The 25,840-nt window shown below is 35.0% G+C and overlaps 4 protein-coding genes across 8 annotated transcripts in view; 1 reads left to right on the forward strand and 3 right to left on the reverse strand.

Annotated features, from left to right (window-relative positions):
* The first annotated feature begins 385 nt into the window (after positions 1-385).
* Positions 386-5,807, forward strand: LOC114730314 (S-type anion channel SLAH2-like). Of its 2 annotated transcripts, none has more exons than XM_028917361.1 (6): positions 386-393; positions 3,003-3,150; positions 3,341-3,832; positions 4,162-4,932; positions 5,039-5,070; positions 5,176-5,807. In XM_028917361.1, exons 2-6 carry the CDS (start codon positions 3,004-3,006, stop codon positions 5,558-5,560), a joined length of 1,827 nt encoding a protein of 608 aa, XP_028773194.1. In that variant the 5' UTR covers positions 386-393; position 3,003; the 3' UTR covers positions 5,561-5,807. The 2 variants fall into 2 exon arrangements, with proteins under 2 accessions (XP_028773194.1, XP_028773193.1); XM_028917360.1 differs by lacking the exon at positions 386-393 and adding an exon at positions 1,854-2,029 and having other exon boundaries at positions 2,997-3,150.
* Positions 5,808-10,560: 4,753 nt separating this feature from the next.
* Positions 10,561-11,852, reverse strand: LOC114730318 (probable membrane-associated kinase regulator 6). Its single transcript, XM_028917368.1, has 2 exons — positions 11,102-11,852; positions 10,561-10,831 (listed from the first exon to the last, which is right to left on the reverse strand). The coding sequence occupies exons 1-2, from the start codon at positions 11,739-11,741 to the stop codon at positions 10,821-10,823; spliced, it is 651 nt and encodes a 216-aa protein (XP_028773201.1). The 5' UTR covers positions 11,742-11,852; the 3' UTR covers positions 10,561-10,820.
* A 3,083-nt stretch (positions 11,853-14,935) lies between these two features.
* LOC114730315 (uncharacterized) overlaps positions 14,936-25,840 on the reverse strand; it is a 30,014-nt gene continuing 19,109 nt past the window's right edge. Inside the window, exons 2-7 of one of the 4 annotated variants that reach the window (XM_028917364.1) lie at positions 20,668-20,780; positions 19,885-19,952; positions 18,699-19,193; positions 16,939-17,091; positions 16,290-16,355; positions 14,936-15,632 (exon numbers count right to left, since the gene is read on the reverse strand). In XM_028917364.1, the coding sequence (XP_028773197.1) occupies positions 14,964-15,632; positions 16,290-16,355; positions 16,939-17,091; positions 18,699-18,857 (1,047 nt within the window). In that variant the 5' untranslated portion in view covers positions 18,858-19,193; positions 19,885-19,952; positions 20,668-20,780 and the 3' untranslated portion in view covers positions 14,936-14,963. Of the gene's footprint in view, positions 15,633-16,289; positions 16,356-16,938; positions 17,092-18,698; positions 19,953-20,667; positions 20,781-21,303; positions 21,689-25,840 lie in introns of those variants that run through there. The other 3 variants (XM_028917363.1, XM_028917365.1, XM_028917362.1) reach the window with 3 other exon arrangements.
* On the reverse strand, positions 20,710-24,612 carry LOC114730300 (receptor-like protein EIX1). Its single transcript, XM_028917346.1, has 2 exons — positions 21,312-24,612; positions 20,710-20,780 (listed from the first exon to the last, which is right to left on the reverse strand). Exons 1-2 carry the CDS (start codon positions 24,610-24,612, stop codon positions 20,710-20,712), a joined length of 3,372 nt encoding a protein of 1,123 aa, XP_028773179.1.

Consider the following 25,840-nt stretch of genomic DNA (forward strand, 5'->3'; position numbering starts at 1 on the left):
TGATTAGCTTGTTGAGATATATATGAACGTGGAAAATAGCCAATAGATTTATATATTTTAAAATAAAATGAAGAAGTCATAACAAGTTTAGTCAAGAAAGATGTTAGCTATTCCTCCGTTGTCTGATATAAGCAAGAAACTTTTGTTGTCAAGTATTCCCACCAGCTAGTACTATATATAACCAGCAACTAGCCAAATCATATATATTAAAATATTGATTAAAATTAGTTAAAAGTAATAAATGCATCAGAAATGTAATTTGTTTTTTAAATATATCCTTATTTTTCACAAAGAGGATAAGTTTAAGAGAATGTGTTAGCAAAAAATTATTGCTTATATTTAATACCAACCCTATATATAAGAGAATGTTGTTTATATTTAGGAATGGAAGGAGTATAACCAAAATTACAAAATTTAATGAATAATAATAATAATTTAGTCACTATGAACGGCATTGGAAAAATCATTGCCAACTATTTTATTTTCTTTGGGAGCATTATCATGAGGTCTCAAAAAAGTAATTTAATCACTAAAAAATCCAAATAATAAGTGATCAGCATGAACATGTTGTTATTCATTACCCTGAAACATGTTGTTGCATGCTTTTTAATTGCCAATAAACTGTAAGATAATTAAATTTGTTTTGGACCTAGCTGTAATTCTCCCGAATTTAATTACATGTATTTCCGGGGTAAAATAGGAAACACATTTTTTTATCAGACACAGAATAAGTTTTAAATATATGTGCTAAACCTCATTCGGGGGAGTAATATATTGAAGCATTTGAATCGATATCAAGTTGACGGGCATAAAAAGGTTAGAATAATTAATTTATAGTTTGCTTGAATATGTATGAAAATGGGTTGGTGACGCGTGGTTACTAAATGAAATCTTGTGTTCCAATTAAATTAAGCAGCCGCGCGGCGTCCTGGTTGTAATGATAACGACTCATTTTAATTTCTAATTAATCCTTTGACTTCGGCAGCTTAGTTTTGTTGTGCTTTGAACATCAATATCAGACTCTATCTATCCTTCCCTTCTTTTCAGGCCCCCATAAAAGAAATAATTATATCGTTATTTTCCCTTCATTATGTTAATCTCCAAGTTTTCTTTCTTTAATTCTGTTAATAGTTCAATATGTTTCTTTATTAATACTGTCTTAATCTTGCTTCGTTTTTCTTCTCGTTTTATATCCAGCTTATTCCCTTTTCCTGGGAATACCTGCCACGCCGTCTTCTTGTTATTTTTGTTCGTTTTTAGTAAATCGCTTCTGTCTCTTGAGGCTAATTTTTTAACCATACTCATTCGAGTTATTTCCTGTAAACCTAAATTTGATCAAATCTTAAGGAATCTCGGCGTAAAGTGAACATTTTTAATGCATATATTTCGGCTACGTGATGCATGGAGTTTCCCGTCGATTCTGTACTTGTATTTGTAAATCTCAAGGCTCCTAAATTTTCTTTTAAATTAAATCGCATGCTTAAGCAGGAAAATTACTTTTCTTTGACGCCACCATTGTATAGTAATCTCTATTTTCCAGGAATAAAGATGCGGTTAAAGCCTTACTTTATAACCTCTCATCAGTTTTTTCCGTATTGTCAAATCAACTTGCTTGTTAGTCAAATAAATATTGCGTCCGCTTATTGAGCTGCTCTGTCTTCTTCCATAGATGAGCGTGTCATTCTCAAAAAATAAATTCTTTGTTAATATTATTATTTCGGTTTTTCCAAAATCCCTTTTTTCTGATGCAATCGTCTTGCAAGTACATATGGGCCTGCCTCAGAATCGTATTATATATGACCTGCTTCCTATGGTTTGAAGTCATCTGTTGTTCTCCTCTTCGCTTCCATTCCTTGTTCTTCTTCAAACAAAATTACATTCTCTCTTTCTCGTCAAAAATTGGTTTTCTTTCCCCACCTGAGTTATATCTTCGATCATCTCTTCAAGCTTCTGGTTCTGATTCCATTATTCCTGAGTTCTATCAGTTTCTCTGGTGACGACATAAGAACAAGTGAATAACTTTTAAAAGGTACGAATCCCTGATCTGTTTTCTTATATAGTAATCTGATACTTGGAAATCCGTACAGTGAGGCTCTGTTTCTGAAATTCTCTGAGTTGGGATGATGCATTCATGAGTTTTGAAGATTGAGGTAGCTAAACCAGAATGATGTTTGGAACTTCCGAACCAAACTGTTTCTGGGTGTAAATATGAAAGGGACTGAAACGTACCTTCTTCAAACTCTCTACATTCATCACCGACCCCGGATAACTTTCCGTCCATTCATTTTCTTTTTTCTTGGTGCCGAAAATGACCTTTTCCTGCTTGTTATTATGACTGATTGACACCATTCTTGAAGAGGGAGAATAATTTGTGTTTCTCTCCTAGTCAGTAAATGGATATCTGCATATCTCTCTGATTTTGACCATCTGAATACAGGATAATGCCATTTTGGTTTTGCTTTCTGGAGAATGATATCCACTACTATGATCAAACTGATACAACGAAATTGTCTGTATTGTAATTCAAAGTTTAGTGTTGTGCTGGACGCCAGCGTTTTCATAACGAGAAAGAAAATAATTGACTAAGAATTACGAGGGTGAATGTGATTCAAGAGATATCAATAAAAGGCCGTAAATATATAGCCAAAAAAAGAAGGCAAAACGCCATGGATAGCTGATGACTGATTCTTATCTGTTGTTCACCGATCTCAAGTTGATCATAGATTTTCCAGAAATTCGATACAGTGATAGGCGGCGCTTCTCTGTCCAATCTTATATCAATCTTACATTTTTTTTTTCTGGTGATATATATCAATCTTACATCTGAAAGTACTAATGAAGCTGTGAGATTCAGGGCATATTCATTTCTGCTTTAGTTTCAGTTCCTATGTAATGAACAGTTTAAATAATTTTCAGAAACTTAAAGATCCAATTGATACTGCTAGCAAATTAGCTAAGGAGGTCTTAAGTTACTGAAATGTTCTTGTACCTTTCAGGTGTAGCATGGAGAACAGCACAAGCCATGAGATTGCAGAGCATGGATCGCCCGAAGTTCCATCACTTATTAAGTACATATCATCAAATGAAGTAGCTGGCTTTGATAGCACCGAGAATGCTACAGAGTTACAATTTCTCGGCCCCTCTGATAAAGTAAGAGTTTTCAAGGATTCATAGATCCTAAATAACTCCCAACTTCTTAATAGTTTTTGTTTTGTGATCAATCTGATGGTCTAAACAAATGTTTTTATTGCTTTAGTACCTGATCGCTTGGTTTCATTCTAATTTGTAGTTATATTTAAGATATAAACTAATTTCCAAATATCTTCACATATATTTGTAGCAGGAAATTCAAAAGGATGAGGAAAAAGGACGAGGTGATGAATCTGTGGCTGTCAATCATCAAAGAAAGATTTCTATTTCTATCAGCATGCCACTTTCTCCGGAAGAAGTTCAGTCACACAACAATGGTGAAACAAGTTTAGGAGATGGTGTTCCCAATTCCTCTTCTCAATCAAACACTGAAGGATCCAAACCACCACGCCAAACAAAATGCTATTCTCAGCCGATGCCGAAAGGCCATGTGTACCCGGAAGATACTGAAGGAAGAGTAAACTTTGGCCAAAATCCACACATCAACAGGTTGAAGGATAGCAGGTTTGATCCATTCAAGACATTTTCTGGGAGACTTGAGAGACAGCTTTCAATTTTCCGCGGAAAACCTCCCAAACAAGCGCCTGCACAACAGGAAAATAGCACAAACAACACAGATAGGCCTTTAACAGTTGATAGATACTTCGATGCATTGGAAGGTCCAGAATTGGAAACTTTACGGGTATGTGGTTTTCTTCTGCTTATATTGGTACTCCTAGATTCATCTGGTATTGATAAACCATACAAAGTTTTTTCAGGACTGAGATTTTATTGTAGAAACCTAAACAAAGAGTCTCACTAGGTAGTAAGCATCTAGGAACTTTGTTTTTTTTCCCACTCATCAATGAAATTAGGATGCTAGTGGTCACTTGATCGCTCAGCTTTTGATTCCACAATTCAATTCAATATGCTTTTTCCTTTGAAGGATGTGTTAAGAGATTATATCGAAACTTGCAGATTTTAGTTGGTGAATTTTGTAACAAATTTTATTTTGTTTTCCTAATTTAACAGGCTTCAGAAGAGGCCGTACTTCCTCAAGATGAAAGGTGGCCATTTCTTCTTCGGTTTCCTATCTCATCCTTTGGTATATGCCTCGGAGTTAGTAGCCAAGCAATTCTGTGGAAAACACTGGCCACATCTCCTTCCACTGAATTCCTTCACATAAGCCTGGAAGTAAATCTGGTCTTGTGGATCATCTCTATCGCTCTTGTTGCATCCATTTTCACCTTGTACCTTCTCAAAATCATCATCTACTTTGAAGCAGTCCGTCGTGAATATTACCATCCAATCAGAGTCAACTTCTTCTTTGCTCCATGGATAGCTCTCTTGTTCCTAGCTCTTGGAGTTCCACCATCACTGACCAAGTACCTGCATCATGCACTTTGGTACATTCTCATGGCTCCTATCTTCTGTCTTGAGCTTAAGATCTATGGACAGTGGATGTCCGGGGGCCAAAGGAGACTCTCAAAAGTGGCCAATCCTTCAAATCATCTCTCAGTTGTTGGAAACTTCGTTGGGGCGTTGTTGGGTGCATCCATGGGTCTGAAAGAAGGGCCTATCTTCTTCTTTGCTGTGGGGCTGGCTCACTACACAGTATTGTTTGTGACTCTCTATCAGAGGCTTCCTACAAATGAGACTCTCCCAAAAGAGCTTCATCCTGTGTTCTTTCTGTTCGTTGCAGCACCCAGTGTTGCTTCCATGGCTTGGGCTCGCATTCAAGATTCTTTTGATTACGGATCAAGGATTGCATATTTCATTGCCCTCTTCCTTTATTTCTCATTGGTAAGTTTCACTGCAGTACTTGCATGCATCTGCACAATTTGCTCAACGCTATGAATCATTCATCTCATAGTGAAAGTTAACTCATGATCTTGCTATGCTTTCGCAGGCTGTGCGGGTCAACTTTTTCAGAGGATTCAAGTAAGTTCAGTCTCTACTGGATTCTTACATCAGTAAATTGTGTAAACTGAAATCTTTTGATTAATGGAGCAAATCTTCTGACAAATGTTTGATATAAATGTGCAGATTCTCTCTTGCATGGTGGGCCTACACGTTTCCAATGACTGGTGCAGCCATTGCCACCATAAGGTACTCAAACCAGGTCACCAACGTAGTCACAAAGGGTCTATGTGTGATTCTTAGTCTCATTTCAACACTCACAGTAACAGCGCTTCTTGTATCCACCGTTCTTCATGCTTTTGTGCTTAAAGACCTCTTCCCCAACGACATAGCCATCGCCATTAGTGACAGAAGAAGAAAACCACATAAGCACAAGTGGTTCCCTCTCAGACATGGAAGCAGTGAGCACTCCAAAGTGATTGAAAATTTCTTGAAGTTTTCAAACACAGAAGGTGATGGTGACTTAGAGGCTGCTCTGAAACAACCTTCCAACCCTTTTGAGCAGCATTGATCATTTACATTAAGATATATGTATGAGCTTGTTTGGATGCTTGTGAAGCTTTGAAAGAATAATGAGATGTGAAGAATCCTTCAGTGTGAGCTTCATTTGTCAGACATGTGAGGAACATAAGTGATAACCTATGCTATTCCCATGACCATGTCAGAAGATGAAGGTTTTGTGTGAAAGAGAGGGGAATTGTTTTTTTGTTTTTTTTGGTAGAAACGGTTCTTTAGATTATTTTGTAAAATCGTCTGCTTGTCAATGTGTCTGAGAGTAAATTTTGGGTTTTGTATAAAAATAAAGAGTACGTTATTACATAAATTTTCTGCAAATTTTGTTGAGATTATCAACCTCATTTAAAAGGAAATGAATTCTTTTACTTTTACAGGGAGAACAGCGTTTAAAGACCATGCGGAAGGAAATTAATCATTGTAATAAACCATGAATTTTTAAAATTATTGAGAATAACCAAAGTTTTTTTGTTTGTGAAAGAATAATCAATGTCTGAAAAACAAAGTTAGGGGAAGAAAATGTCCTTAATTACACGATTGACATATGACTCGATTGCAAACTGCGGAAGATGATGAGTTCCTAATAGTGAAAGTTTCAATGCAAATGCTGTAATAGATCAATTACAAATGGGTAAAAAAGTCCAAACTGTCAAAATTTTGTTAATCCGGATAGTTCAATAATAAATAACAGAAGATTAATTTAATTTTATAAAACTTCTACAATTTTTCTCCAATGCTGCTGAAATTATATTCTCTTCTGTTTTCAAAATATGTATAACCTATATTAAAAGAATAAATTACATAAACGGATCCTAGATTTGACTGAAATTACGTATATCGCATTTGTTTTATATTTATATGATTTGTATCCTTAATCTGATTTTTATAAAGCATGCTTTTCCCACCAAGAGATCAATATTAACACTAACAAAATTGGACATTCGGCCTTCGCAACTTGGGCTTACGGATGAAGTACGGACAACAATGTCACGGATTTGAAGAATCATGAGATGCTAGTTTCCCACAAGCCCAAGTCGACACAGGCACAGACATTCTCGTGAATTTTCCGCAGGAAGAAAAACCCAAAAACTCCTTATGATTTTGGGCTTTAACATGTCATATTGGGCCAAATAAACTCTGGGTGGGCTGCACAAGGATTATGGGCTATGGGCTTAGAGTTAACGGCTCCAACATCCATAACTTGTTGGACCCATGACCCATATCTTGGGGGATTCAGTTTTTGCAAATTGGATTGATTGGAAATTTGGAATCATGGGTTGACGTTGAAGGGAGCCAGTTTTATATTTATTTATTTTAGAGAAAACCATATTAGAGGTACCTATACTTTTTTTCAATTTTCAATTTGGTACCTATGTGTTTTTTGTTCTTAACTAAATCTTTATTTTTCCTCTATTAACATCATTAATCCTTATATAGAGACTAAAAATATCAATAGAACAAAGTTATAAGAGCTAATGTTGCTAAAAAGATAAAATTAAATGTTTAATTAAAGAGAAAAAAACACATAGGTACCAAATTAAAAATTGAGAGAAAGTATAGGTACCTTCAATATGGTTTTCCTTTTATTTTATTTGCATCATTTCTTTTTATATGTATGATTACAAGGTAGCTAGATGGGCCAAAAAAAAAGAAGAAGATGATTTCGAATTTTCGATTCTCTTATTTATTATTAATTAAGTAAACTCTACATTTATATCAGAGGTTGATAGATAGATATTGCAAATGTTTCTGAATTTTGAATAGATCATGGAATACTTTTCTTTTCAAAAATGGTCATTAGATGAGGAGATGTAATCTCATCCAAAATCTTTTATTAATTACATATTTTTTGGGCGACGCTCTTAAAATTTTTTAATTAGAAAATTGCAAATCTCTGAATTTGAATGTATGCTCATGATAAAATATTTTAAAAGAGAACATTTTTATGAGATGTGCAACAATACTACAATAGAAAGCTTTTTCTGCTCAGTTTATGACTATGTTTTTCCAAATCTATCTAAAGTTATTTGTACGTACTCTTATACTTTTTTAATTAAAAGAAATATTTGACAAGTCGTTTCTCAGATATAAAAAGATGGAAGACACAATAGTTATGCACCTTAATTAATACGCACTTATATGAGAAATTGTTATAAATTACCTAATAATTAGACGACAGGATCCTCTTATAAATCCATTGACAAGATGCATTAATAAATGAACTCATATTATTATTATAATAATCTCCGGCTAGAAATAAGGAATTTAGCAACCTACATAATAATACTCCCTCCATTTTCACGTTTAAGGATTTTTTTTAAAAAATATTTACACGTCACCTTACAATAATTTCAAGACTATTAATTATTATTTTTCAAGCATACCCTTGCAATAGAGTGTCTTCAATTATCCTGCAACACACATTGATTGTTTTTTTTTTTTTCAATCTCTGAAAAAACCTCAAACTGCACATAATAAAAGAAATGGAGGAAGCATATTAGTATAAAAAAGAAAATATAAATAAGGGATGGGGGTAATAATCTAAAGTCCAAACCTATAATAAAGAAGTTCATGTGCGCGCGTACTTGCTTTGTCATTGAAACTTTTTCATAATAAGGTTCATTTTCTGGGACTTTATAATAATTCTCCCAAAACTTAAAGCTCCATTGATGAAGATGGTAGAATAGAAGACGTGAGAAATCAAAAAAAGAAGGAAACATGGATCATGGAAGAGATTCTGGTCCCCTACAAAGCAAGCTAAGAAACCGCAGAAAAAACCGAATGACGCAAACAAAAGAAATTGGCATTTTGTTGGAACACATTTTGTCTATGTCGCCATATCTTTCCTCTTTGCATGTGATCAGTTTCTAGCTCCTTCACTTGCCACCTTAGCTTTAATTTGGACCACCAAATAAGTAATAACCTTTGCTTTCCACTTATTATTTTACTATGAACCACTGTTCACATCAGTTCATACCTATCATTTTAACATTGAGCCCACCATTCTATATTTTTCAAAAGAAAAAAAAACCATAATGATTCTTTAACGTGAAGGTAAACAAAACGGAATGTGCCAGAGAGAATTTCAGACACGACAAGCTTGAACAAGAATACTGAAGTAGTATTTCCAGGCAACCAGAAAAGACCCATAAATGAGACCAACAATAATTGTTTCAACAGTTTAAGAGTGAACATTTCTGGTCTTTAAGCAGACACATTTCAGGTTTAGACTCTGACATTTACATATATATAAACAAACACACACCTAGCATATTATTTAATGCATGTAAGTACGTAGCTTTCGAAATTTGCCTACCTTTTGGGATGAACCAGGATTTTACCACGTTGTTCCTGGTCTCATGATTGTGTTCATCTTATACATAATTATAACTTCGAAGACATCAAGGAATTCACCTTAACAGAATCAGCAGACAGCGACCAGCTCCAAACATCATGACTTGGATTCAGTAGGAATAGCTTCTTGTGTATGTAAGATCGATGCATGTGCAAGACTACTAGACACAGATTTACGAAATAAAACTCCTTTCACATTTTTAATCTTAAAATAGGCTAATCCAAATAAATACTGCTATAAATTTGTATGAATTTTGCATGAATAATTGTAGGGCTACATACATCTGGATGTCAAATAGCGTTATAGTTTAAAATACTTTTTATGGTTTAAACTTTGAACCATAAATTTTTGCTTTTCCTTATGTTGCCGTATTGTCACTATCATCATGGGATCATGTGATGGGGTATACTGATACAGTAAAAGATTTATGAATAAGAGGCTCAGGTAATTTTGCCCAGTGGCATCTGATACCGATATATAGATTCCTACAGAGTGGTCCTTTCTAAGCATCACTCTCCCCCAGGCCCAATTTTCTCACAGTTAGGATTTCTTTCTCTTTTTTTTTTCTTTCAATTTTTCAAATGAATTTAAATTTATTAAATGAGTAGTCTTGTAATTTATTTTTTTTGCCTCTACTCTAGAAGCATTATGAAACCATGAAAATTCGTGTTGTATGTAAGAAAAAAAGGAATCGGTGAAGACGAATAAATCTTTTTTTATTGAACGTGGTTGCTCATTTGGACGACTTTATTATATGATTCTTTTTTATCATACAAATCTCTACCCTACCTTCCTGGAGTTTTGTCTCTGGGGAATTTTTATTTTATGATCTCATTTAGAGAATCTAATCTCCATTCAAACTTGGGTAAGGACAATATTGAGTATGCTTATAAATTACTCACTGAATTTACGAACTCAAAACAGATAGTTTAAATGATTTCGTTTACTTATTTATATTATTATTGATTTGGAAAATTAATTAATCTTTTATTAAGTAAACCTATGTAAGAATATCTTCTTAAATGCGTGTCGAGATGATGATAATAATATTCTTACCACTAATAAAAATATCCATCGCCAAAATCACATGCTTATGTGCTCTTTTATGATGCCTTTTTAAAACATGCCACTGTGGAGATAGTATTTTACAAACTAATCATTAAAACTTTTAAAAGATAGAACTTTTAGCACGTGCCTAGATAGGGAGATGTTGGCCTACTATCTTGAGTCTTGACGTATAGAGGCAATTAATTAAAACTAATTGAATATATTATTGTTCAAATAAATATAAAAAATATACCGCTGATATTGCATCCTATCCTAATTATGAAAGAGTTAACAAGGATATTTCAATTTAACAAACATTAGAGTTTATTTCTGAAACATTAATTTACGCAACAATAATTGGATCATTTAGGCTATTAGTCCAAAAGATTAATTCTTCCTTGTTCCTTTTCTCAATAGCAGATGCTTGAGCTTTGAGGCTTCGTGGTGCAAATAAAGTTTCTGGGAAAATCTTTTACTACTGCAAAATCACGTATAATTCACATACTGATTATATTCATCAAATGCAGCAGATACGTGGGGTAGTAAGAGTGATTTCTTATCAACAAGATGATATAAAAGAAAAAAAATGCAATATATATGTTTATAAATCCTTTTTCTTAATTAATCTGCGTGGATTTGGTACTGTTTCATTATTAATTTGGCATTATCATTCAAAGCAGCAGAGAAGAACAAAGACCATGTGATGAATAGCTCATCATAATCTCTTCCTAAAATGTCTACTTCTTCAGCCCCCATTTGAATCCACTGCTTCTCTTTCTTTCTTTTCCCTTTTGTCTCCTCTCTTTCTCTCTCCTTTACATTTCGTCATCATCCTTCCTTTCTTCTGCACCACTCCTCAAGTCCTTTCTGCGAAAAAAAGAATTGGTTCAAATGTTAATTAATGTAAGTGCCACCAACTTTTGTTTTTACAGAACACTACTAATGAATAGTTTATTCTTCCATGGACCATTTTCAATTCAAAGATTGAAGTTATTATGTAAAGACCGATAAATTACATGTTAAGTAAAGATTAACAAGATTATATAGAGCCCATGGTGTAATATCATGTTAGCTTTAAATTGAAGGTACTAAGTGAAAAATCATGAATGAATTTTCTGTTATTGAATTTGTGTTTACCAATGGATCTTTTGCAATGAAGAACAGCCTCATAGATTGAGCTCTCAGAGTCACAAGACTTTCTCCAGTCATCTGCAGAATAAGCAACACTGATTCTTGGTGATGTTTCATAAAAACCTCTTTTGCCGGCACCTTCATGATTTGAACCCGATTTCTGATGACGACCCCTCAGTCTTTTACACAGAGGCCTCAAAAAGTTGAGATACTTCTGAAACATCCTCCTTGACAATGTCCTGCACCTCTTCAAAGAAGAACATCTAGAAGCCTGAGCTTTAGGACCCATACTGTTTATTGAAGAAGAAGGGGAAGAAGAAGGAAGAACTAGGTTGGATGTTGATGAAACAGAATCACTATAAGATTCCATCTTCAAGGATTCAGCAAAAAGAGGAGTGAGGTAGCCATTGGAGAAGAGCTCATCTGCATGAACAAGAGCAAGAGGAGACTGAGAAACTGGGAAGTCGAACTTGAATTCCTGCGAGTTCCTTTGGAAGAACCTCTTGGAAGGTGGATTTCTTGGATCCATTTCTATGAAGGAAGAAGCTTCATCTGATGCGTCCACACAAGCTTCAAGAGATGGCTTCATGTTCACTAGCCAACTGTAAGAGAAGCTTTCAATGGAAATAGGCTGAGAAGTTTCCATGGGGAACAAGAAAAGATGCAAAACAATTCAGAAATTTCAAAGGGTAAGGAAAGAAGACACAAGGTGGGCTATGGCTAAAGTAAATGCTTTATATTTATATTCAGACGCACCTTGATATATCATCTCACTCCAACAATTGGGAATGTGGTTGTCTGGCAAGAGACAATGAATTTTAATAATCGGAAAAGATATAAAAGAAAAAGGAAAAAAAGAGAACAGAAAAGTGAGCCCCCACACCAGACCCATAATGTCCTGTTGCATCACTAGTTAACCTTGCCCTAGCTTTTTAATCATTTGTTTCTTTAAATTTTGGGACCTTCTTGTTGTTTATTTATTGAACTTAGTATAATTTATGAAAAATGATATTCAATTCAATGAAAAGTAGCAGGTCCTTTCCTATTCAGACACAGTAAGCACAACCAACCAGTCTTGTTAGTTGAGCATGTTGCATTTAGAATACATTTAACTTGAGAAAAGTATAGATTTAATCAACTCCTTTCTCCATTCTCATCAATGTAAATATATCTAAAGAAGTATAAGGAAATCCTTAATGCTTGTTTTTAATGCATTGTCCGGGTTATTATTTCAATACCATTACTCAATTCAACCCAACCCGATGATCAGATATACAGTAAAACTGTATTAGTATTCTCGTTCGGAGCTTCCATTTTTATCACTTATAAGTCATGCTTTTGCCAGTATGAACAGTCGGTGTTGTTGATTTGGGTAGCTTGCTCTGCTTTCTTCCTGTCCTGTTGCGTTTTGTTTAATCAATTCCGGATTGATGTGACCAATTTAAAAAGATGATTCTATTATTCTGATCATCACATCCCAACTACTTCAACATATGGCTGTACCAAGATGATAATATATTCCATTCCACAATCATATATTATTTATACCATGCAACCTAAATCCATTTATATGCATTTTACATAGGACAATTATAAATATTATTATCATAATCATCATCATTATTATCATATGCATAGTAGTAGACAGCATTATTGTTTCATCAGAGTGAAAAGACACTGGAATACTGCGATAGGTCTTATATGCTCATGCTATGAGCATACTTAATATATTTATGTCTGACCATTGAGCTATTCTTACGGATACAATGAAGCTGGTGGGAGGTATTGTTTCCAGTGAGAACACTAAGCCAAGTTCTTTGAAAGAAATATATAACAAGTCAAGTCTTTCTCAAACTGACTATTACAAATTTAACTTTTAATCAAAGTCAATTTTTAATGATATTTGTTGGAAAAAAAATAGTAAACATTTAGGTTCATTTCAACATTTAGGAAGAGTCATTGATCAGATTAAGGAGATGAGATGCGTGTAAAGCGAAACATTGGGCAACAACAAAAATAAATGGTCTATTCTCCTGGTCAATAAGGGTTGGCTTAATCGATTCGAATAATTACAGTTCAGAAGAGAATAAAACTGTATTAATATGAGATATGAAGCATCTTGGCACAACATTATAGTACTTACAAGTTACAACATCAGACCAAACGTGAAGAGATGCATGTTCAGTGTTCTCATGTTGAAGGCGGAAATGGATAAATTACATGTCAACAATTGACATACGTAACTGTATTTTTTGTCCTGAATCAGTTAAATATGAAAGGAAAAAGGGAAAAAAAAATAACCAAGAAAATATCATGAGATTCTCCTGGTAAGGAAAACTTATGCTATTTCATCCACTACCAGTCTGAGTGATTCTGAACACAAATCTTGAGAAGTTTAGATGATAAGGGGAAGAAAAAGAAAACAATGTCATTTTCATACTGAAAAAAGCTAATTAGTTATGGTTTGCAAATTGTATGAAATTTTAATGTAGCAGACAAGGGCCCCTGGGATTGTCGGATAAAGAAGCAGACATGAACAATGGTTCTTGAGACAAGGCAGAGTGACTTGATAACAACTGGTCCCCTCTTATGTCTGCCTTTAAGACAATAAGCATTCGCAAGTAAATCCAACACTCATTAATGCAGTCTAATTCTGAAAAGAATGTTACACCAATCATGCATGTACAAAAGAAAATTGAGTGTGACAGAAATTCTCGCAAAAAGGAGTAGGAAAATTTTTTATGGGAATCATAATGTACCAGAATTCTGTCTAACTGTCAGTGATATTGACCCTTTGATGAGAACAACCAGATTCATTTAACAGTTGGTAAGAGTGCCACCTAGATAAGATATCATTACATTTTGGTACTGAACAATTATCTGCAAGAGTATAGTTGCAGATAAAGTACGGAGCATTAAACCAGACAGCTCAGCTTAAGTTAAAGTGAGCTACCAGAGTGATAGAGACCGTGAATGAATGGCTTGAGCAATAGGCAAGGACATAGATGACTGAATTTTTTAAGTAAATGCATAATGGGTAATTAATAAGAGATCGAAGAGAATGGAGTGTAGGCGGATGGAGAGACAATAAAACTGAGACAATTGTACTGTTCTATACTTTGTTTTGCTATTTCTACGGCGCATTCTCGCAAAATGTCAATCTCATTTGATCGCATTCTCGCTGTCATTGAAAAACAAAACGACCTTGAAGTCCTCCATTCAGGTGCCAAGAATGAATGAATAACAGGCAAATAACATAATACTAGAATTGGCCTTTGTATTTAGAAGAAACATGTATATCGATAAAAGTAAAATCTAAATTTAAATTGTCATATAAGTTTGATTCCAATTTTGCGCATGCATTCAAGCTGTTCGGCTGCCCCTCGCCTTAGGTGGTTTAGCCTTCAACTTTTAATGAAAGAGTGGGGGGAAGAGAAGAAATTCGCACGTGTCATGACCCAAAAAAAAAATACAGAGAGAGAGAGGGGGGGGGGAGAGCTCTGTGTGTGAAAACTATTTCTCACAGTAGTTAAGTTTCGCCTAAAACCTTGATGTGAGACTTTTTATCCATGGGGAATGGGGCAGTTATTTGCATATTTTTGCCGGTAAAAGAAGATATTTGCATATTGCAAGCAAGATCAATGACATTTATTACAATTTGCGAAATGATCATTACCACTGATGTTACAAAAGACTAAGAACTTACCAAAAAAAAAAACTCTCTCAACCTATGAATATCAGTTCGAGCTGAAGGGCGAGTTTACACAAACTAAATCTTTTTGCTAATAAAATAAGCAATATTAAGCAGGCTCAATACAGGGAATAGAGTGGAGAAGAAGGTAAAGCTGGAAAAATCATGTACAATCTTTCATTTCATGAGGTCAAGAAATACAAAAGCATTCCACAAACTATGCAACAACATTGATGGTAAGAGGTTCCTGGACCTTACAAACACAACACCCATCACCATGCCAAGAAATACAAGAGGCAGCGTTCTCTGCAAATTAAAATGTGCCAAGGCAAAAGCAACAGAGCTAACTAGTATGGCACACCATACAGGCATATACTTTGTTAAAGATGGAAGTAGGAAACCTCGGAAGACGATCTCTTCCCATATGGGGGCACAAACTGAGACCACCACTGCGTATAGGGCCATGGACACTGGGTCTCTTGCCACAATTGATTGTTCTACACTTGAAATAGTCACAGGAGTAGATGGAAGAATGGGCAGTAAATTTAGATTCACTTGGGACAGCTGGTTGATAAGGGGGAACATGAAGCAGCCTATACCAACATCAAACAGCCATTTGCCTTTGAGTCCTAATTGGAACCAGTCGGATGGAAGTGGTTGAAACTTTGCGAGACAGCGCTGAAGTATTGCTATCCCAACCAAACCTTCAGCAAAATCTGTCAAGAGGCTGTACAAAGCCTGTCCTCTGTGTGTAAGAGACTCTTTTCTGAACCCTGCTGTGTATGACAGAAACGGAACTATCCAGGATCCTACTAACCAAAATGACGCAATCCATAGCAGCATAACCTGGAAAACCCAATTCAGTCGATGCTCTAAATGTAATAATGTAAGCAATAATACGATTAAAATAAATGAAAAATGCTACATAAAAGGCCTCAAATTTATATGCCAAAGAAATCATAGATAGCTTAAGAATAATGCAACACCATAATAAGCAGAGGCATTGAATCTCCTATTCACTAAATTATTAAAAAGAGAGGCATCATTAATGGCTACTATATTCATATTCTGACCTGCCTGCCAATATGCATACCATATGAGACACAATTCATTCCCTGGTAGGATGGACTCTCCTCAGCTTGCTAATGAGATTTACCCAAGAATAGTAATGATTACATAAATAGATAATAGGTTCTACATTGACTGCATTAACTTCCAAATAGCACAAAAATGTAAATTTTCCTGAAATTCTTTTTTTTCTTTTGAGCAGCAACATATTTGGTAGTCACTAAATCAGCCAGATAGTGTAACATGCTGGTATTTATTACTAACATCCATCTCCAATTTTCTAACTGAAGTGAATTATATCGATTCAGAAACTTCAAGAAATCAAATGGAAGAAACTCATGACTCTGTTCATGCCTCAAAAATGAAAGCATAGAAAACCTTCATGCTAACTAGTCAACCATCAACGTTAAGGATAACATAAAGAATATGCTTTACCTGAATAATGGTCTTCCCTGTCCAGGGGACTATCCAAGGTTCCATGCCAAGAATTGCATTTGCACCCTGAAAGACCAGCAAACACTGCCCTCACTATTCCTGAAGCTTCCAAAGATAATAAGAAGATTTGCATAATCATTAACAAAACAATAGTAAGCCTTATTCGACCAAGTGAGGCAAGTTACATGGATTGAACGATGCCATTAGTATAATCATTCTATTCCAAAACCGCTCTAAAGGATTCAAGGTTAAAATAACTATGGGTAAAACAAATAGTGATTAAATCAATCCACTAAGTCGCTGAGATGTTATCCAAGCTTTAGCACTGAAACAAAGCCTATCTTGGCTGAATCACTATAATGTGTACAAGTATACAAATGGGAACACACACACACACAGAGATCCCAAAATGCGCAAGCAATAGGATAAATGTTAGAAAACAACAACTGCAATACCAATAACAAGCCTTACCTCACCAAGTGAGATCGGTAACAAATGTTAATGAAAAAGCTAGAAAATGTATAAAAGCAACACTTTGTAAGTGCTACAACTTCTAATATTTGGTTCAAAGTAAAAAGATGGAAAGTAAGAGATAACAAACAAATCATTTTCCTTTTCATACAAGATTCTCCATACATGAAACCAATACCTTATGAATATTTGAAAGCCAATCTCTATTTACGTCTTTGGATTGGTCACAGTTGGACTTCACCAAATCTTCTGAAAATGCATCCTCAGTGAGCTCTGAGCTAGGATCCTCAGATGAAAAGTTTTCATGCCTATAACAGGAAACTCTCCATTTCTAGAATGTAGTGATAATTGAAGTTAGGGTAATAGAAAGAAGACAAAATTAAACCCTAGCATATCAATTTCACGCAGTGGCTAATCATATATTTTCCTCAATAAGACGATTCTTAATCAATTGCACAAATTAGATGCTCAGAGATATTAGTCGAATAGGGTGTGAACAGAAGAAATTGTACATAAAAAATGCAATGAAGTTAGGTACTTTGTATTTTGTGTCATAGACACTGAATTTAACAATTCTTAAATTCACTGCCATAGTGCCATGTCTTGGCACATTCCCACCTTTCAAAAGAGGTCCACTAAACATCCTAAGATTAAATAAAGTGAAAGACAGGATCCCTTAGCCTTACGAATAATAATATATTATTGTCCTTGTAGATTATGATTTCTTTAGTTATCAACTAAATAGAGTGGATGCCAATGATTGAAATCCTAACCTTAGCTTCCTTTTAACAAATCCTGTAACCTCAAAATAGGCAACTAATCACCATTATTTTCTTTTCTCCATGACTCTAATGCAGACTACAGGATGGGTTTCTGTTCCCCATTTACTGTCATTTACTGGGTTTCTTGTCTCATGCTGTATGTCTCTCCTGCCCTGTAATTTTGTGATCTACTGCAATTGTGGGCTTCATAGTATTTGACCATACAACAACAAAATCTGCCACAGTCAATGACAGTAAATGCCAAGTCTTCTCTACCTTAAGAAGCCTATGCTGAAGATGGCGAGCATGAATACTACCAAGCATATATTGACATATATAAGATATGAGGCTAGCCCATGACTTTGTCTTGCTAAATTTTAAAGGTTAACTCAAAATTTAGGGTCAAAGGTGAACCAAGTTCAGCAAGCTCAAGTTTTGAGTATGCTGATAAGTGCAGATTTATGAAGCATCAAACAGAAGTAAATCAGCACTCAATGTATAAAGGTTGACTTCTCATTAAAATCATAGCAATAGCATTATCTTTCATATCCCCACCCCACCGCTCCAAATCAGGTTTGCCATTGATAATTTGAAGATCAAAACCATATCTGTTACTCGATATGAGGTCAAGCTGAGAATAAAATTGAATTAAAAAAAAGTGATATTTTTATGCAAAACATCTTCTATGCCCCTTCGCAAATGGGTTAATGTTGAAGAGCACTTGGGCTATCATTGCAAAACTGATAATTGCATATCACATTATATGTTCCTACTTCAAAGCGCCCCTGAATACTAAATTTAATTTTGTTTCTGGTTAAACAGACGCACCTATTGGGAACAATCTGCCACGACGACCTAATAGTCTAACACTCTATAGACATTGTGACATGTATTCGTAATTGGATACAAGACATCTACAAAGTCGACACTGCTTCCTTAGTGATATGCACTAGTTTTGTTTCTTATAATGTGCGCACGGCAGAAGGCCGATGCCAATAAAGGTAGGTGAAAGATTAGATATTGAAACTTTCCACTCTATACCATTGAAGAACACCTTTACTTCCTGATAATCTCCATTTATTCCTTCTTTTAATAACCCTTAATTCTCCAAGCAGCCAAAGAACAATATTCAAATTCAATTAATGCATAGGCAGACACAAATAGACCGAAATCTTACGTTAATTGGAAACCTGGATTGAAATCGAAGACGAGGGGAGGTCCAGTGAAGCGATAGCCGGACTAAGGGACGCTTCAGAAGCGAAACCCTAGAGTTGTCGGGCAGGAAAAGAGAGGCGGAAGGAAGAGAGGATGAACGGCAACAGACGGCGGTAGGCATAGCTGCAACACCGGATTAACTACAATCCGGAGATTGAATTGGGTTGGACGCATGAGAGAGTTGTTTACTCTTCTTTGATTCGGATAACACGCGATTTCTGTCTCGCATCAGAAGAAGAAGAAGGACCTGGCGTGAGTGGAGATCAAAGGAAAATGGACAGAAAACGAGGCAAGTGGGAGTCAGGGAGTGGGTGGTATGTGACTGCTTGTAATTCCTTAAACCGTGAATATAACTGACCTTGTCAATTTTCTTCGCTTCCCCAAGAGTTTCGCTGAAAAATTTATGTCTTCACAATACTAAACTCTCAAAAATATCTTTTCACGCGAATTTATCAACCTCGTTAAAAGAAAAAGATGAGTGATTATTACTAACAAAAACAGCAAGGGGGAAAAAAACAAGAACAAGAAAATAACATAATTAAGTGACTAACAAAAATTAATTCACAATCAATTTATAATCAAGTACAAAACAACTTTGCCTTCTGGCAGGGGGAAAAAACAAATCTTCAATTCCCCTTCCGCCACACCTTAATTTAAAAAAAAAAAAGTAAATTTATATTGGATAGAAAACGGTCTTTGTGTTTGGATTTTACAAATAGTAGAAATTATATTAAAAACAAATTTTGGTATTAAAATGATAAGAAACATTGGGTACTAGATAGTTATAATAAAAAATTTTAATGATGAAAATTCTTTTTTATATGAAACATTGGGAATGTTTGGAAAAGAAACAAGAATAATGGAATAAGACACTGGACAAGCAAAATGCACGAGGGGGTGCTTATACACCTAAAATTGTCTTAGACTGAAGTAGCATCAATACTAATTAACTAATTAGGAGGTGTAATTCTATATATAAGTTCATGTATCGTTCTTCAATAGGTTAGCTAAAATGACTTAAGAATTAATAAATTATGCTGCACCAAAAGCAGGCATGCCTTCAAGAAATAAATTAATTTTCTTTATTTTTGACAAAGAAATTAATTAATGTTATCTTTGACAAACAAAAGAAAGATAAAAATAGTGACGTGGAAAGAGAAAGCATAACCACAACACGTTACTCTGTCCTGAATCCAGAAACAGAGGATCTCCTACCCTGAGACATGAACCATGGAAACACATTAGTTCTGTCTTCCTTTGTTAGGACAGCAACGTTGTTTTAAATCCATAATTTCGAATATATAGTGTAATGAAGTAGGCGTAAATTCGGGCAGAAGAAGAGAAGAAAAAGTAAAGGGTAAATCAAACAAATTACCTAATGCCAAATTCCGGTAGTTGATGAGATGGATATGTCACAATCTGTATCATGTATACAGTGACACAACCCGCCCCTGTGCCTTCTTTCAGTTCATGTACAGTTGTACACTGCTATATGTGTTTTCAATTCAGTTTTTTTATACTTCTCTTCTCTTTAATATAAGACCTATTTAACTAATTTAATTAAATTAATAAAGTTAGATATGTTAGTTAATTAAAAAAAATAACTTGTTTTTTTCTAAAACACCATAATCATCTTTCTTGATATCCTCTTTGCTTTCTCATTGAATTATAGTTAAGGAAATATCTATAAAGATAATTTATGAAAAAAATTGATAAATATAAGAAATAAGTGTTACATTTAGAACCAAAATTAATTTGACAATCAGGTCCTATGTTTAAGGACCGGAGAAGTATCATAATAATAATATCTTATGAACATGGACTACAATGGATTATCATTGTTTGATACCATAATCATAACACCATAAAACAAACAGTACTTAACAATATGCTTTAACGTTCAATTATTTAATTTAGTAATTACTAACTACTTGAACATTGCAATCAGTTTATCTTGGTCTTCTAGCAAACTCTTAGCCCATCATGTCTCCTGCTCTACATGTAGCCCCACTTTTGAGCTTGAAGATGTTCACTGTAGTTTCTCCTGCAAAAAGCAAGCAACCAAGTAGCTCGATGTTAAGGACAATAGAAAAATAATAATTACATTACGACAGATAGAGAAACTAGAAATTAAAATTAAAAGAGCGGAGGCGTTTTATGATTAATTTGTCATGCTATAAAACCTTTCACTAGTGGTAGGCTATAGATATTTATTTTCATCACATAATAATTATGCATAACATGAATTTGACATTGTCCATATAATTATACTTAAATTTCATAAATACTTTGTTCCCCAAACGTAAATTTTTTAGTTGTTTTTGTGTGTGTGTGTGTTATTACACCAGCACCATAAATTTTAAGTTGATTTAACTGCTTAATGATAATAAAAACGGTAAGCTTGACCGGTTGTTTATAAGATATAATACTACATAATTATAAGTGGAGTTAAATACTAAATGCATAGAAATTAAATTTAAAAGCACAGGTATATAGAGTAGAAACTAATTAATAGTAAGTATGAAAAACCTATAAAAGCAAGAATTGATATGAGTAGAAAGTATTACCAGATAACCTCTAAGCCACCTATTGCACTTTGTCACCTTCATTACAACCATAACATAGATAGAATCAGTCAAATTGTTGAGAAACTTGAAGTACGCGTGCCTCCAGGAGCGATTAAAAAGTATTGGCCCAAAAATTCCCCAAAATCCAACAACAAATCCAAACCCCATACTGCAATAAAACTCCTTAGAAAGAATTGAATCAGTATTTTCTTGGAGTTTAACTGATTCTTGAGGTTCTTCCTCCCCAGGACACTTTGTCTCAAGTGGTTCTCCACATAGGCCAAGATTTTCTTCATAGCTCGAGTTATCAAAACTTTGCAGTTGTGTGCTGGTTGGAATTTTCCCAGAAAGGTTGTTAGATGACAAGTCTAACACTGCTAGATAATTAAGCTGAGCAAAACTAGAAGGAATTGAACCAGAGAGATGGTTTTTAGACAGATCAAGAGACTCTAATGATGTTAAACGTCCAATCTCAGAAGGAATTTCTCCATCTAATTGATTTCTTGATAAATTTAATGATATCAACCCATCTAACATTCCTAATTCTCGTGGAATTTTTCCACTTAACTTGTTGCTTGAAAGATCAAAGCCTCTAACTAATGTGCTATGCTTGAATATACGTTCTTGGTGTTTCCACATCAGCATTGCAATTGGATCAATGTCAAAATAAACTTTTCCATAAGAAAGAGAAAAACCACCCAAAGAAACACCATCAGAATAATGTGCACTGTCTAGAGCCATTTGTGTGAATTTTTTGAAGCATTTGGGGATTTGTCCAAATAAAATGTTCAAAGAGAGGTCCAAAAATTGAAGGGTTGATAAATAACAAAGATGAGTTGACAAGCTTCCAGAAATGTTATTATTTCGTAAGATTAAAATTCTCAAATTTTGCAATCCATCATTATTCCCAATTTGTGAAGGTATATATCCAGAGAACTTGTTTTCCGCCGCATCAAGAACTACTAAATTTGAGCAATTACTCAAATTAATGAGCAACTCTCCGGTAAACCCATTGTTTCTCAAGATTAATACTTCAAGATGTTGTAGAGAACCAACAGAAATAGGAAGTTCTCCAGAGAAATTGTTGTTACTCAAGTCTAAAAACTTCAATGATTTGAAAGGACTCCAACAATTAGAAAGCTGTCCATATAATTGATTATCAGAAAGGTCCAATATCTCCAATGTTTTACTTGACATGTTTGCACACAAAAATGTGTGAAGTTTTGAAAAACTATTATTTGACACAAAAAGGGCCATTGCATTTTGTAGAAATTTTGGAAGTGAGCCTTCAAAGTGATTCGAAGCTAGAGATATAATAGTGAGTTCACCGAATTCAATGGCAAGATTTGGCAATGTACCAGAAATGTTGTTGCATGAAACATTCAAGTATCGAAGCTGTGGTGTCAACAAACCCCAAAACCACTCTGGAATAGTGCCTGAAATTCCATTATTTGAAATGTCAAGTTCCGTGAAATTATTTTGAGTTTGCAACCATTTCGGAAAATCAGGACCTAGCTTGCATGACCGCACATGGATGGCTTGTAATTGAAATGGCGGGACCCAATCATGACTAAATCTCAAAGTCAATGAGTTATCAGATAGGTCTAAAAGTTTCATGTTGTGCAAATTGGCAAGATTTGAGTTTGTGAGAATGCCTTTTAAGGAGTTGAAACTAATATCCAATGACACCAGTGAAGAGGGAAATTGATAATCTTTGGGTATTGTCCCATTCAACGAGTTCCTTGAAATGTCAAGATTCTTTAAAGATGGGCATGTGGAAAGGTTTACCAGTGTGCCAGTGATTTCATTACGACTAAGGTCTAGATTCTCAAGAGAATTCAAGGTACTAGCAAATTCATAAGGGATTGGACCTTTCAGGTGGTTGGAAGGAAGACTAAGATCAAGCAGGTTGGTGCTGATATTTAAGATCCAATGGAATACTGCAGATGACTTGAAATTATTCCCCGTGAAATCCAATTTAGAAAGAGAAGAAGTTGAATTGAATTTTAAAGAGGGTAAGGAGAGGATACACTCATCTGAAAAATCATTGTATACTATAGTTAGCTCTTTCAAGTTGGGCAGCTTTGCAATCATTTGCAACCACTTGTGACAATATTCAGGATCAATCACATTTCCCAGCTCTAGAAGGGTCAAAGAAGTAAGACTAGACAGCCACTCATGTCTAGCAGCACCATTTTCTCTATCAATCTGGAGAGTACCTGCAAAGCGTAGAAGAAGATTCTGCAAGTTGGAAAGGTTCCCAAGTTGATAAGGTATTACTCCGCTAAGAGTATTATGTGAGAGATCAAGATACTTCAAGTGGGAGAGGTTTCCAAGCTGATAAGGTATTACTCCGCTAAGACTATTATATGAGAGATCAAGATACTGCAATTGTGAGAGATTTCCAAGCTGATGAGGTATTGATCCTGTAAAATTATTACTCGAAAGATCGACATGCTGGAGGCGCACGAGATTTCCAAGTTGACGAGGTATTGCTCCTCCAAGATAGTAATTGCCTGAGAGATCAAGATACCTCAATTGCGAGAAATTTCCGAGCTGATGAGGTATTGATCCTGTAAAATTATTTCCCGAAAGATTGACATGCTGGAGGTGCACGAGATTTCCAAGTTGACGAGGTATTGCTCCTCCAAGATAGTAATTGCCTGAGAGATCAAGATACCTCAATTGCGAGAGATTTCCGAGCTGATGAGGTATTGATCCTGTAAAATTATTTCCCGAAAGATCGACATGCTGGAGGTGCACGAGATTTCCAAGTTGACGAGGTATTGCTCCTCCAAGATGGTAATTGCCTGAGAGATCAAGATACCTCAACTGCGAGAGATTTCCAAGCTGATGAGGTATGGCTCCACTTAAACCGCAATAGTGGAGATCAAGGTATCTTAAGTGTGTTAGAGAGGCAAGGAATTCGGGGATGGAGCTGTCTTCAAAATTATTGAAACTAAGGTTCAAATACATCAGGTATTGTAACTCCACCAGTGACGCATCGATCTCACCTTTCAAGGGGAACGATGGAAAATCAGCAGGAAGATGGAGCTTGATGACATGGCCAGTTTGGTTGTTGCAGAAGACTCCCTCCCATTCACAGCAATCTGTCTTGTGCTGTTTGCTACCCCATGAAGACCATCTGACAAGGGAAGAATCATTCCCATGAGCAGCCTTAAAGCGAAGTAAGGCTTCCCTCTCCTTCTCTATGCATTGAACCTCATCAGCACCCATAGCTCTCCAAACCTCAAACACTATCATAGCTAACACTAGCAATTTCAGAAAACCCATCCACATAATCCCCATTTCTTTCGCAAGTGTATCTCTACTGAGTTGATAATATGCTAGACACATTATTGATGAATCTATTGGCTAGTATTTATAGAGATAATTGCTGATCCCTCTTAATGTGATCATTTTGACTCTAATTTAGTTTCCACACGGCAAAGAGTGGTAGGTATTTGCGTCCCGGCAAGCTTTACTCTCTATCATCTGCATGCTCTCTAATTTCCAATTAATGCAATTACGTGGAAAGCTCCATTCAACTACTTTAAGAAAATAATCATGTAGAACAAATTTTTTCTCTGAGAAACAAAAAGGATTCAAGAAAAACGAAAAAAAATCATTGAAGAAAAACAGTACTTGTCGTCAAGAAATACCTTGCTCTGTTCATTTCATAAGGGAGACCTTAAAGATCGTTTACTGAAGAAAATTCAACCAAAGGAAAAAATATCATTTAGAAAAACAAAAGAAATTATTGATAATGCCGGACACAGTACTGACTTGCTGCTGTTACGATCTGTTAGAATGTATAGACATAACTGTTGAGAGTGTGTAATTTTTATATAATTAAATTAATTAACTTGTTTTTGCACGTTCTAATTAATATGCAATCTTTCATTTTCCTGTCAATCATATACATACCGGGGCTTTTCTCATCTATTATTTTCACTCTATTTAATAACTTGTTTCAAAAAAAAAAAAAAGGCAAAGAAAAGTATAATCTGATCCCACATAATGAATGCCCCAAGCTCCGCGGTCAATATTCAACAACTATCATTTTCACTCTTATTTTCTAATTTCCACATGACAGAGAAAAGTATGCATTTCCGTCCCCAGCTTTGAGAATCACTATCACCTGCGCTCTAATTCCAAATGTGCAGTTTCCTGGAAAGCTCCGTTCAACGACTATAAATAAATTCTCTTCAATATATAACAAAATATTTTCTATGAGATCTTAAAGCAAAAAACGAAACAAAAAGGATTATATTCAAGAAAAACAAAAAAAAAATTCATTGAAAAATATAGTACTTATATCAGCAGTAATTACCTTGGCCACTTGGTCTTACGAGGGAGATCTTGAAAAGTTTACTGTAGAAAATTCACCCAAAGAAAGAACATCACAAAACAAAAAGGAAAGGATTGATATAAAACAACTCACTAATTAATTATTTCCTAGAAATTTGTTGCCGTGTTTAAATTAAATAATTTATACTCCCGTCAACATGACAAATTCCTCCTTTTGCCGCCACAG

The sequence above is a fragment of the Neltuma alba genome, unplaced genomic scaffold, assembly GCF_004799145.2.
Source record: "Neltuma alba isolate B1F8T4 unplaced genomic scaffold, ASM479914v2 tig00012727_pilon, whole genome shotgun sequence".
In the NCBI taxonomy this organism is placed as follows: Eukaryota; Viridiplantae; Streptophyta; class Magnoliopsida; order Fabales; family Fabaceae; genus Neltuma; species Neltuma alba.

Coding starts and splice junctions, on each gene's coding strand:
- LOC114730314 (XM_028917361.1), top strand. CDS start 3,004: ATGGAGAACAGCACAAGCCATGAGATTGCAGAGCATGGATCGCCCGAA. Junction 3,151..3,340: donor TTCTCGGCCCCTCTGATAAA/GTAAGAGTTTTC, acceptor ATATATTTGTAG/CAGGAAATTCAAAAGGATGA. Junction 5,071..5,175: donor AACTTTTTCAGAGGATTCAA/GTAAGTTCAGTC, acceptor ATAAATGTGCAG/ATTCTCTCTTGCATGGTGGG.
- LOC114730318 (XM_028917368.1), bottom strand. CDS start 11,741: ATGGAAACTTCTCAGCCTATTTCCATTGAAAGCTTCTCTTACAGTTGG.
- LOC114730300 (XM_028917346.1), bottom strand. CDS start 24,612: ATGGGGATTATGTGGATGGGTTTTCTGAAATTGCTAGTGTTAGCTATG. Junction 20,781..21,311: donor GTGCAATAGGTGGCTTAGAG/GTTATCTGGTAA, acceptor TGCTTTTTGCAG/GAGAAACTACAGTGAACATC.